Below are 13,077 nucleotides of genomic sequence, written 5' to 3'. Positions count from 1 at the left end.
GAAAAGCCCAGAGAGGCAAAGAGTCTCTAGGGAGGGAACCCTGGTGGATGTGACGGCTGGGACTGCTTAAAGAGCAGGGACAATTTGAGAGTGCCCTAAGGGGCTGAGAGACCGTTTGAACCAGGATACTGTAATATGCCCTGTTGGACTGACTGAGGATCGAGCCCAGGAACATGGCTGCAGATAAAGAGATTTACAGAGCATTGAGATAGGCTCCCTGTTGTACTTATATGGCAGAAGGGGTTTGATTTTTATTTCACATACAGACTCTGTGGGACTTGGCAGGAGGGTGAGTCACCAAAGACTCATCACAAACAAACAAAGAGTAAGTGCAGGCACACACAGAGAGGGGATGCTCATGAGAGGTGAGTGTGAACCCATTACAAGAAGTTACAGACAGAGGAACTGGAAACAGTTCCCACACTACGAAGCAATATTTGGACACAGCTGTTTTTAAACCGATAAGCAAGTTTGGGGATGACAAATTCATTTAAAGTAGAATGCAAATTTTGAGGTGATTGAGTACTTGTTTTTTAAATCATTTTTTAAAATTTACCAGAAACTGTCATCTTAAAGCTACTGTACCTTTCAGTTTAAGTGTTTGGATACAAATGAAAATTAAGATATAGTCCAAAACCTGCAAGGAGCAAAAACTCCACTAGAAAGAACCCTGATAATCCAAGCCTTTTCTTTCTGTAGTAATCCATGAACACTGTGTCTAGGTCTACTTACGTCTATCATGACAGGCAATTTTATATGGAACGAAAATGCAGCTCTTTCCCCACCACCCACCCTAGGATAAAATGGCTACAAAGTAAACTGTGTCCCATAATGTATACACAAGACCAGTTCTATTTCCTTTAGTGATAGTATAAATGATACACTGGCCATAACATTTATCTGAAATAAGTGATATCCTTCTCAGGGGATGTTAAGATAATCAAGAATACTGTATTTTATTCACACTTTGTCTTTTTTAGAAAAGTGGATTTTTGCACCAATTACACTTTCTTTGCTTGTTGTTTTAAAAAGAAACTGATTTATTTTCCTCCTATGATTGAGAATAAAGTCACCTGTTCACTTTGCTAAAAAAAAAAAGTTAGCCCAAAGCCTAACAAATGTAAATGTTATTTTGAAGCGCTGTTTAAAACACTTCATTATACAGAAAAAGAAAGCTTTGAAAAGCTGTACAGTGACTCATGAGATTAGAAACAGATTCACCAGCACTCCTTAAATTGCAACTTTACTTCCAGAACTTCCATTTAAGATGAACATTGTAATAACAGTAGTTATGTGTTCTTTATCGTAATTGTTTATGAAACAACAGCAAGTACTTTCCATTTTTTATTTTATTAGAAAGTTAATTATATGCTAGTACTGCAATCTTCGATATGCCTTTTACTGAAAACCTACTGGCATCAAATATGCCAAAAGTCCATAAAAAGTAAATATTTCTGTTTAATAGTTTTTAATGGATCTCTATATTTTAACAATTTGATCAATGCACTATAACACTATCCTGGCATACTTAATCTAACAATTGGAGAAAACTCAATCCAAGCATTCCATATCTTATATTTTTATAGTAACTAATTCAGAGTTTGAAACACAAGCGTTATAAAGTTGCTCATGAAAACTAGGCAACTGGGATTTTCTTTTAAAAAGAGAAATTAAGCATTTGTTTTGAACAAAAGTTACTTTTCATTTTAAAGCTGTTCACAAAAGTCCATGCATACAAAACTTGAGTCCTGTTAACCTTGAATATACTTTCATCAGTAACATCTCTTCCACTCTAGTGATAGGAGTATGTAAAATACCATATTTTGAAGGAGAGAGAGATTTTTTTTTTAAGTCACAAGAACATACCAACACAATATATTTTAAAAGTTCTGTAATCTGGACACAGATTCTTGTGTCTTAATATTGGCAAAGAAAATACTGTCCAGAACAAACCTTGCTTTTGCTTATTTGTGAGCATGTACATCTTCATCAGCATTTTGCTTTCACAATAACTGAGTGAGATAGTCCTGTCCCTTGATTTCAAACGTCCCACCACCCTGGACAAACTTGCCAGTAACCATCTTAATTTTCTAACACGAGAAATGTTCTGAAAAAATCTTGTTAACAAAATATATGTTTAACAGATGCATCATTTTGAGCTTGTTACTTGACTAGTTTTTCCTGTTTTCCTTCATTTGGATGGTTTCTTCCAACTGTGGTTCTCGACATTTGGAAAGGACAATGGTTAATGAAGAAAGGTTAGCTTGGTACAGTGAAACAGTTCTTTGCATACTGTAAATGTGATAAATCACTCTCCAACTGATGTACTGGAAGGGGACAAATTTTTTGAATAAAAATGGATGCAAGGAAATTCAAATTCCATTTCTATGGACTGTACACCTAAGCAGAAAAGTGTAGCACAATTTAATGCAGGATTTCTAAGAGGATGCGTCAGTTGTGTTAAAACACTTTAAAATGGGAAAGTGCTATAGTTAACATAAACAACATATCAGCCTTATGTATAATGCCAACCTCCCTCTTAGCTGAGCTTCATAATCCTGAACGCCTGACAAATAAACCAACCTCAATAAGTCTTATTATTTCTATTACAGTAGCACCTAATGACACAACTAAGATCAGTAAAAGCAGCAAAGAGTCTTGTGGCACCTTATAGACTAACAGACATTTTGGAGCATGAGCTTTCATGGGTGAATACCCACTTCATCAGATGCATGCAAGATCAGGTCCACACTGAGGTAAGCTCTATGCAAACATCAAATAAGAGATCATCCATTATTAGAAAGAAGACTTTGTGGGGAATGTGTAGGTTAGTCTCTCTCCTTGGAAGATGTTGAGAAAAGGAGTATGTTGTAATGTGACATGTACAATTTCCATAAGGACTTAAAAATCTCACTTTGTACCAGACCAAGAGCCCTGATTAAACAGCAACTATTCACAGTCCAGACATTATCGAAGGGATAACAGGAGTCTCAGTGGAGGAAGACAGGTTACCTCTATCTTATGTATTACAATCACAAAATCTGAGTAAGGGGACCCATGGCAGAAAGGGCGTGGACCCCGGTGTTTACCTGGCAGTGTTCAGGAGCGGGTGCTTGGTCCCAACCAACTTGCGGACCTGCATGGCGATGTTGCTCAGCTCGTCGCTCAGCAGACAGCGGAGGCTCATAAAGGAGGTCGGATACCCCACGATCTTCTCGGCCTCGGACACCACTTTACTCCAGTGAGACGCAGCAGACGGGAAACCCGAGAACAGGCCCCTCCGCCACCGCGCAACGCCGCCGCCGCCTCCTCCCCGCGCAGACCAGAGCCCGGGGAGCGGCGGCGGTAGCAACCGGGAGCAGCAGCCCCCACAACGCAACAACACCAGGGGACACATTATCCCAGCCCCTTAAAAGACCCCCCACCCCTGCGCCTCGCCCCCAATAGCTTTCGCCCGCCGCGCCAATGCTGCCCAGCCCGCCGGGGGTTCTCCTGCCGCAGCCCCTCAGTGCCCCCGTGCCCGACTGCACCCCAACTCTGTCACCGCCGCCAGCAGGCTCCGATCCAGGGCGGCCGGATACGAAGCCACCCCGTGTCCAGCCCTTCTCCCCGCGCAGCGCCTGGCCCCCGGGCCCTCAAGCCCTGCGACCCGGGTCCCCTTCTCCCTGCCTGGGACGCGGGGCCGCACGGCGGTGAGATGCAGCGGCCTTCCCCGGCGCTGCCCGGCCCCACTCCCCGGCAGGGGCTACGCTACTGCTACCGCCGCTCCCCACGGGGGATGCTCGCGCTACCGCCACAGCCGGCAGCCCGGGCTGCTTGTGCCATGGGGGCAGCCATCTTAGCTGTCGTAAAACACAAGACGTAGAGCAACGATGACCATGGAATTAGAACCCTTCCCGCTTCCTCACTTTCCGTCTTCAGCTGGCGGGGCGGGAGGCGAGGGAGGCTTTTGCTTCCAATCCACTCGCCCTGTCTCCGCTGCTTCCCGTGTGGGGAAGGCTGCAGGATGAAACACCCAGGGCAGCCCCCTCATCCCAAAGGAGCCCGTTACACGCCCAGTGACACCAACACCAGTAACTCCCCAGAGAGCCTGTCACACCCCCAGTGACACCCCCTCCAGTAACTCCCCAGAGAGCCTGTCACACCCCCAGTGACTCCCACTCCAGTAACTCCCCAGAGAGCCTGTCACACCCCCAGTGACACCCCCTCCAGTCCCTTCCCAGAGAGCCTGTCACACCCCCAGTGACACCCCCTCCAGTAACTCCCCAGAGAGCTTGTCACACCCCCAGTGACACCCACTCCAGTAACTCCCCAGAGAGCCTGTCACACCCCCAGTGACACCCCCTCCAGTAACTCCCCAGAGAGCCTGTCACACCCCCAGTGACACCCCCTCCAGTAACTCCCCAGAGAGCCTGTCACACCCCCAGTGACACCCCCTCCAGTAACTCCCCAGAGAGCCTGTCACACCCCCAGTGACACCCCCTCCAGTAACTCCCCAGAGAGCCTGTCACACCCCCAGTGACACCCCCTCCAGTAACTCCCCAGAGAGCCTGTCACACCCCCAGTGACTCCCACTCCAGTAACTCCCCAGAGAGCCTATCACACCCCCAGTGACACCCCCTCCAGTAACTCCCCAGAGAGCCTGTCACCCCCTCCAGTCCCTCCCCAGAGAGCCTGTCACACCCCCAGTGACACTCCCTCCAGTAACTCCCCAGAGAGCCTGTCACACCCCCTCCAGTAACTCCCCAGAGAGCCTGTCACACCCCCAGTGACTCTCCCTCCAGTCCCTTCCCAGAGAGCCTGTCACACCCCCAGTGACACCCCCTCCAGTCCCTCCCCCGAGAGCCTGTCACACCCCCAGTGACACCCCCTCCAGTAACTCCCCAGAGAGTCTGTCACACCCCCAGTGACTCTCCCTCCAGTCCCTTCCCAGAGAGCCTGTCACGCCCCCAGTGACACCCCCTCCAGTAACTCCCCAGAGAGCCTGTCACACCCCCAGTGACTCTCCCTCCAGTCCCTTCCCAGAGAGCCTGTCATACTCCTAGTGACACCCCCTAGAGTCCCTCCCCAGAGAGACCATCATTCCCACAGTAAAACCCTCTCCAGTCTGTCCCCAGAGAGCCTGTCATACCCACAGTGACACTCCGTCCAGTCCCTTTCGAGAGAGCCTGTCACACCCAGAATGACACTCCCTCTGGACTGTCCCCAGAGAGTCAGTGTCACACACAGGGAATTGCGGTGGTATTATTCTGAACTGAGGCATAGAGACATAAATGTTAAAGTACCAACTAATTTTGGGTGCCCAGTTGAATATGCCTTTGGAGGGCTTTTTGCTGAATTTTTTATAGCACTTAGTTCAGAACACAACTATTATTGACTTCATTTGCAGTTATAAGTGTTCAGCACTTCTGAAAGTCAGATCCAAACTCGAGCATTCAGAAAATCAGGAACACACAGTTAGTGGCCACCTTTGAGAAATTTAGTTTAAGTGACTTGCCCAATATCTCAGAGGACCTCTGAAGAAGAGGTAGAGGTAGAATCCACTTCTCCAGGATAGCATTCAACTGCCACTATTACTCAGTCCTTTCTCTTCCCGTAGTCCTCTTCCTCATCCATTTCACACCTCCCAAGCAGATGAGGTAATGTGTGGGGAAGGTACACACTGCACCCTTCTGCCTTCACTTACATTCCGGGGACCAGCTGGAGGAGGGATACCACAACAGAACAGTTTGATTGGGAGGCTTAGGAGCTGGAGAGACTCCTGACTTCTTGCCCTGGGGATCATTCCATCTACAGAGAGAGTCAAGAGAAGTGGGACAAGCTTCAGGCCCTTGATGACCATCGACCCTGGGTGACTTTGTTCAATCATGCATCCAGCTCCTTGAGGACATGGATCATGGCTCCGGCTTCTTCTATGCCCTGGAACAAAAAAAGGGGGGCCAAAGAGCATATTACCTGCCTCCTGGCAAAAGACGGCACCCCTCTCACAAATCTAGTGGAGATGAGGGAAAGGGCAAGGTCTCTTCTGTGCTAGCCTTTTCTCCCCAGATTCAAATGATGCCATCACCTGTGATGTCCCAGGGGACCAGGACCAGTTAGAGCAACCTCTCACTCAGGCTGAGTTCTCAGACACCTTCTTTCTGACGCCCACCAACAAATCTACAGGCATCAATGGGCTGACCCCGGAGTTCTAATGGCTATTTTGGGATGTCCTTGGCTCAGACCTCACCACCACCTGGGCCAAGTTCTTGGGCATCTGGGTGTTCATCATTTTGTGCAGACAGACCCTGCTGCCTAAGAAGGGGGACCTCCATGGCTTCAGGTATTGGTGCCCAGTTTTTCTCCTCAGCATGGACTACAAGGTTGTCACAAAAGCCATCTCACTGTGGCTGGGGTCTGTGCTGGTAGATGTGATCCCCTGACCAGACGTATGCTGTCCCAGGCCGGACCATCTTCAACAACCTCTATCTGGTCCAAGACCTATTCCATCTTGCGTGTAGGGATGGTCTGTTGTTCGCCCGCCTCTCCTTGGACATGGAGAAGGCATTTGCCATGATGGATCACAGGTGGTCACTCTGTGAGCATTCGAATTCAGAATCTGCTTCGAGGGGTTACTCCAGCTGCTGTACACCTCTGCAGAGTGTCTGGTCATGCTTAACTGGGCCTTGACCAAACCCATCACCTTCCATCAATGGGTGTGCCAGGGCTTCCTGCTATCCGGCCAGCTCTATACCATCTCTATTGAGCCCTTCCTCCATCTCCCCCATAAGAGGAGGATGGGGTTGGTGCTTTGGGAGCCAGATTTGTGGGTGGTCCTGTTGGCAAGTGCCAATGATGTGCTTCTCATGGCCCCGGACCCGGGAGTCCTGGCGCAGGTGGAGGCTTGCCAAGACATCCATTCAGCAACCTCCTCTGTCTTGGTGAACAAGAGCTCTGGCCTGATGAACAGGGACAGGTGTCAAGCAGGCTCCCTCCCAGCCCTGGTTTGTATCATCCAGTGGGGCATGGGTCTGTCTGGGCATCTATCTTTCTGCCACTGATCTCTCCCCACTGGAGAACTGGAGCAATCTAGAGGCCAGGGTGTCCGACCAGTGGCGGAGGTGGATGGGGCTGCTCCAGTGTCTTTCCCTACAGGAGTGGGAACTGGTGCTCAACCATCTGGTCCTGTCCATATGCTCTGGCACCAGTTCAACACCCTGCCCCTACCCCCAGGAACCCAGGTCAGCCATGAGAAGAAAATCTTGGCATTTTTCTGGCTGGAACTGCATTGGGTCTCTTTGGGTGTCCTGAGCCTTGTCTTGGGGGAGGACTGACAAGGGCTAGTCTGCACCCACATCCAGGTCCACGCCTTCTGCCTTAACGCCATGCAGAGACTACTGTTCAGTGCAGGCAGTCCTGCAAGGATGGTGCTGGCTCATACCGTCCTGCACCATCTCCAAGGCTCTGATACAACTGGCAGAGGTTGTTCCTGGTTGGAGCCACCAGAATCAGAGACCTTGTGGATTATGACTGGAGGATCTGGGTGGAGCCTGTGGCACTTGGCCAGCACTTAGGTTTGTCCACCCCACGCATCCCCTGTCACGTGCCCCCTGATTCTCTCACTTTCCTCGAGTGGGTCCTATGGGTGGGGCCTCCTCACCCACTGTTCATCGTTGGACCTCATCATTGGCCCCTGACCCATGAGCCTTCACAGTCATCCGCAGCTGACAACTTAAGTCAGCCATATCTGGGTGTTTTATTATGGGCACTGTAAAAGGCACTCCCAGACACCAGAGCAATCCCCCTGCCAAATATCATGCATGGAGGTGCTAAATGTGACAGATATTGGAAATTCCTGCAATATCCTGGACAAACCTTATTGAATTAAGTGTAGGTATCTTAGGAGTTAATTGTATTTAAAATGCAAATGTTTATGTATTTTTGTGGAATTGTATGTACCATCTCTGGGAAGTGTTATGAGCTTCAAAGGACCATTTGAAAGAATGGGCTGGAGAAGAATGGACTTTTAAAGTTAAATGAGTTTCCCAGAAAATCTCTGGAGGGAGTGTATGCAAATATACCCCCTCCAGTTATGCAAGAACTCGGCCTTCTGAAGCTTCACTGAAGGAGAGAACATTTGTCTGCTGATCATCTCTTACACAAGGACAAGATCAGAGGCCCAAACTGTGTAAAGGAGTAACTGACAGATTCACGGGTGTGCTTGCTCTGAGCCGTGGCAGTTATGAACTTGTAACCACAGAAACCCCCCTTAGTGGGACTTGAAGGACTGACTCCTTTCAGACCCCTTGTTGGACTTGGGGAGATCTCTGGTAAGTTTATTAGTATATGGGTATGTTCTTTTTTTGATTGTCTGTTTCTTTTAATATGTTTTCTCTGTAATGCTGTTACCTTAAGAGTAAATGTGCGTGCTTAGAAAAAGCTGTGTGGCACCTTATAAACTGTGAGCAATTATACTGTTTATAGCTCTTGAGAAGAAGGCAAATCCATCCTGCTTAGGCAGTCTAACTTGCTCAGGAATTCACAGTGTAAGCAGGGAACTGTGCAGCCTGGAAAAACCCTGGTCAGGAGGGAGAGACTTGCAATCTCTGCCCAAGAGAGGTGATGGCTGAGTAGCTGGGAGCTTAGGGTGGGTGCCTTTGCTAGACCACAGAGGGGGAATAGAGGTGTAGTTGTCCTTAATTGTGACATGAGAGCTTATCAATAAAATAGTTGTAAGATGTTTTTAACATGGGCAAAACAACATATTTTCCCCTAACCTCATTCTGAGAAATGGCTGAATCACTATTGCTTAAATTAAAAAATCAATCAATCAGCGTGAGGCAGACACCTGTCATGGAAAATTTCAACCCAAATGGCTAAAGTTTGACAAAGTTATAAGTAACTAAAAACATAGTCTTATAATGGAAAAGGAGGGGCAACCTTATCTATAGATATCTTGACCTGCACCACCTATAATTTAGAATTGTGCAGTGTCTCTCTCCAGAAACAATCAGAAACAAAAGGTATGATTTCTTTACTGTATTTTAAGTTATTGTGGACAGCTAATTTACCTGCTAATTTGTCTCTTTCTAGTTCATTTCTCCTCAGGATTCCACAATAGCCACTTAGAGAATTCCAGTGTACAATATATTCCTTCTGCTTCTGCTGAGTCTTAAGTATACAGAATCAATTACGATAGGAAAAATAAAGCCTCTTCTTCATTTTCAATTGATTTTGAGAAGCCTTCCCGGGAAAAGAAATTCCTGCAGAAAAGCTAGCATCACAGTTTGGGGAGCAAAGATCTAAGCATGAGAAACTCATCTGCTTGCAGTAGTGTGTTCTGGTCTAATGCAAATCAGGACACATCAAGGCCCATCAACGCCTACCACCACTGCCAGTTCTGGCAATCTTCTTTTCCAAAGCACAAGTGAAATATGGGAACATTTTCCATACCTCCACCTCTGCAAGGACATACATATATGCCTGAGGAATGCCTGGCCTTGCAATCTTTTCATATTTACCTTATCTAAAATAATCAGAACCTGCAAATAAGTGTACTATGTATGAGTAGAGTATTCTCACTATATACTAACTAGTATGTGTGACTAAAACTTCCTATTGCAGATTTTGCTCTGTTCTTTATAATCTAAGATTTAATCTATTAAAACAAGAAAATCAATAATAATACTTAGCACATCTACAAAGCTTTCCATTGGAGGATCTCAAAGTACCTTACACACACACACACACACACATTTAGTTTCACAGCATCCCTGTGAGGTAACCAGCTATTATTATTATTATTATATTTACAACTGAAGAAGTTGTAGAAAGCAGGAGTTAAGTGATTTGCTCAAGGTCACACCAGAACTCTAAGGCAAACTTACTTCCAGTTCTGTGCTTCAACTTCATGGCCATCCTGCTTTCCCATTAGCTTTCAAAATATAAAGTGGGACAGTTGCCTCATTGACTCTGCAGTCAGACATTGAAACAGTAGCACCAAGACAGTGGTGGAGCTCTAATATTATTAACTTTGGATCAAATTCTGTTAAAATTGCACGTGTAAGACTCCAGTTGACTTTAATGAGAGTCATACATACCTGGGCAGAAACTGTTCCTTGAAGAGTATTAACATTCACACTTAATTATAGCTACTCAAATGCCAATGTTGTAATATGCTTCGTTGCGGGATAATAATGTTAACACTTTACATTTATAGAACACTTTTTTATTAAAGATGCAAAGATCACAAAGGTGAGTCAGAATTATTTTCCCCACTTTAATGATGGGGTAAATGAGGGACAGAATGATCATACAGTAAGTCAATATACAGTGCAAATTAGAACCTAGGTCTCCTGCAGCTCAGACTGTTAGATCAGAATGTCTCAGTTAGTGGGCCAATATGGCTCCCAGGTAGGTAGCTAAAGGGAACCCCCACCAGCTGAAGATGCAAAGAAAACTAACTCAATCAAAATTCCATAGTTGCTCACACAAAGTAGAAGCAGGAAAGTGAGTAAAGAGCAGCTCCCCTTCCCTTCTGCAGCTGCTATGTTTTTAACCCCTCCCAACTCTATCTCAATCCCAGTACAGCTATTTAGCCTATCCCACCTTACTCACAGTTTCTTGAAGCAGAATTCCCTTGGAGCTGAATAATGTACAACTGAAGGACTAGGAGGAAGAATATGAGTGTTGTGCTGGTGAAGGAGGGAGAAGGGAAAAACACCCTAGCAACACTCCTCCATTCTCTCATGCAGTGCCACTTCCCCATGTACCCAGATCCCATATGCCCAACCTAGCATCAGCCTCCCCACTCAGAATCAGCCATCTCAGCCTTGTCCCTCGCTAGCACCACAGCCTATTACTTATTGATATTTATTATTATTGTCATTGTTATTTATTTGTAATATAGCAGTACCTAGAAACCCCAGTCAGGTACCCATTGTGGTAGGCACACTACTGACACGTGTAACAAAGAAGACAGTCCCTTCCTCAGGGAGCTTACAGTGTAGGTGGGAGCAGGATGCAACAGGAAATAAATAAAACAGACCAATGGAGTGAGGGACCTCTGACATGTTCTCACTCCCTTTATGACTGATCCCCAGCAGCACCCACTACCCAAAATATACATATAGTTTTTCTACAGTGATTCAATCCCACCATCCTTTATAGTTGAAAACAACTGTGGGATTTGGGAAGGTCCAGTAAGAAACCATGGATCCTGAGTGAAAAAAGTGAAAATCACTCCCTAAAATTGGATTGTGGCATAACCAAGTGAATCAGGCTACAGCATGGTAGGCATTTAAGAAGTTAAATAAATAAATGTAAGTCATTGTGAAAAAATCTTTTGTATAGTTATTTTCCTCAATGTTTAAATATGTGTATTATAATTTATGAAGCTTTATTTATATTTTGGTGTTAGAAATGGTAAATGTGTAGGTTACCATGCTTTTTACTTTGCAATGATCACTTTGGGACAAAAAAGGTTCTGTATAATTTTTTCCTTTGCTCTCTTTTATTTTCTTACATCTGAGCTAGCCTGTGTGTTATTCCTTGAAGCTGGCTAGGATACTGTGGACCAGGGGTCCCCAACGCGGTGCCCGCAGGTGCCATGGCACCCGCCGGAGCATTTATGTGCGCCCGCCTCGTGCCCAGCAGGAGAGAGAAGCTGCAGCCCTGCACCTGCCGGGGACAGAAAACTCTGGACCTGCAGGCTGCGGGCGCCGGTGTTCTCTGTCCCTGGCAGGCACGGGGTTGTGGCTTCTCTCCGGCTTCTCCAGGGCTGCAGGCTGCGGGTGCAGTTCTGTCCCCACCCCTGCCGGGGACAGAGAACTCGGGGGCTGCAGGCTGTGGGCACCAGCGTTCTCAGTCCCTGGCAGGTGCAGGGCCGCGGCTTAAGCCGGAGAGAAGCCGCGGCCCCGCGCCTGCCAGGGACAGAAAACTCCGGGGCTGCAGGCTTCATTCTATGTTAAAGTAAGAATAATAAATATATTTGAACCAGGAGTTCAAGAATGTTTGACTTTTTAAAATAAATACGATGAAAACTGTTTATGATATTTATTTTGTAAAAGCTCCTTAATTTTTCTTACAGGTAGATAAAAAAGAGCAAATTCACATGATAAGGTGAAAGAGTAATTGCCGAATAATTAATACCTTTTACATGTAAAATTACCCTTTTTATCTTATGGATTCATATATTATGTGATATTAAATATGATGTTTTTCATATTATTTAATGTACAAATACAAATTAAGCCTTGAAAAATTGTTGGCACCTGCCACACTCTTCTGAAAACATGAATGTGCTACTGGCCACAAAAAGGTTGGGGACCACTGTCCTAATACTTTGTGTAAACAGTAGAACACTTTTAACAGGCTGTTAGCTGGTCATATTGTAAACTAGGCGGAAGCCTTGGGTAGACAGAGCTATATCAAAACCTGCTAAATCAAGATACCATTCATCTATACTAGGGTATTATCATTCATCTCTTATAGGGGAGAGGTTGAAGGTAGGTCTGGTAGTGCATCCTAACGTCAACTTTTTTTCCTAATCTAGGTAAACCTTCTGTGTCCAGCAACAGGGGTTTGTCAGTTGGATTTCACCTGCCTTTGAAATTTGCTTCACTTGTCTGTCCATCAGAGCCAGAATCTAATGACCTTCAGTCACAATGTTAGACACATTTATGTCGCTTAGCATTTGACTCACTGCTTTTGTTCTTGTTTTAATCACTGTAATTAAAGTGCCTAGAATCCCTGGCAATAAAAGCTTTAAAATTATTAAAATAATAATAGTATAGCAGTTATTGCTACTGCTATTGTATAAACTAAAGAACAATTGATCTAGAGTATGTTAGTTCAGTCAGCTACCAAAAAGATTACTATATGCTAGTTCACCACTGACTGCCTTTAATGGCTTGAGTTCAAAGATCATATGGGATGTCAAAGTTAGTCCCAAATGAGGACTGGTCTACATGCCTGAATCCATCCTCTGTCACTACCTCTGTTTCCCCCCACCCCCACCCCGTGCACACACACATTTTTTTTTATTAACCACTGCTAGTTCTTCTCATCATCATCATCATCATCTCTCTCTCTCTCTCT

At 45.7% G+C, this 13,077-nt stretch overlaps 1 protein-coding gene across 4 annotated transcripts in view; it reads right to left on the bottom strand.

Moving 5' to 3' along the window:
- The window catches only part of PDSS2 (decaprenyl diphosphate synthase subunit 2), a 171,699-nt gene that overhangs the window by 157,175 nt on the left and 1,447 nt on the right, over positions 1-13,077 (bottom strand). For 2 of the 4 annotated variants that reach the window (XM_039528878.1, XM_039528879.1), the window contains exon 1: positions 3,090-3,399. The exons of 1 other annotated variant lie outside the window; for it this stretch is intronic. In XM_039528878.1, the coding sequence (XP_039384812.1) occupies positions 3,090-3,397 (308 nt within the window). In that variant the 5' untranslated portion in view covers positions 3,398-3,399. Of the gene's footprint in view, positions 1-3,089; positions 3,400-13,077 lie in introns of those variants that run through there. One more of the 4 variants, XM_039528881.1, reaches the window with a different exon arrangement.

Source organism: Mauremys reevesii, linkage group 3 (genome assembly GCF_016161935.1).
Source record: "Mauremys reevesii isolate NIE-2019 linkage group 3, ASM1616193v1, whole genome shotgun sequence".
NCBI lineage: Eukaryota > Metazoa > Chordata > Testudines > Geoemydidae > Mauremys > Mauremys reevesii.
Note: the sequence above shows the minus strand (reverse complement) of the source record. Positions and strands in the feature narration are given on the sequence as shown.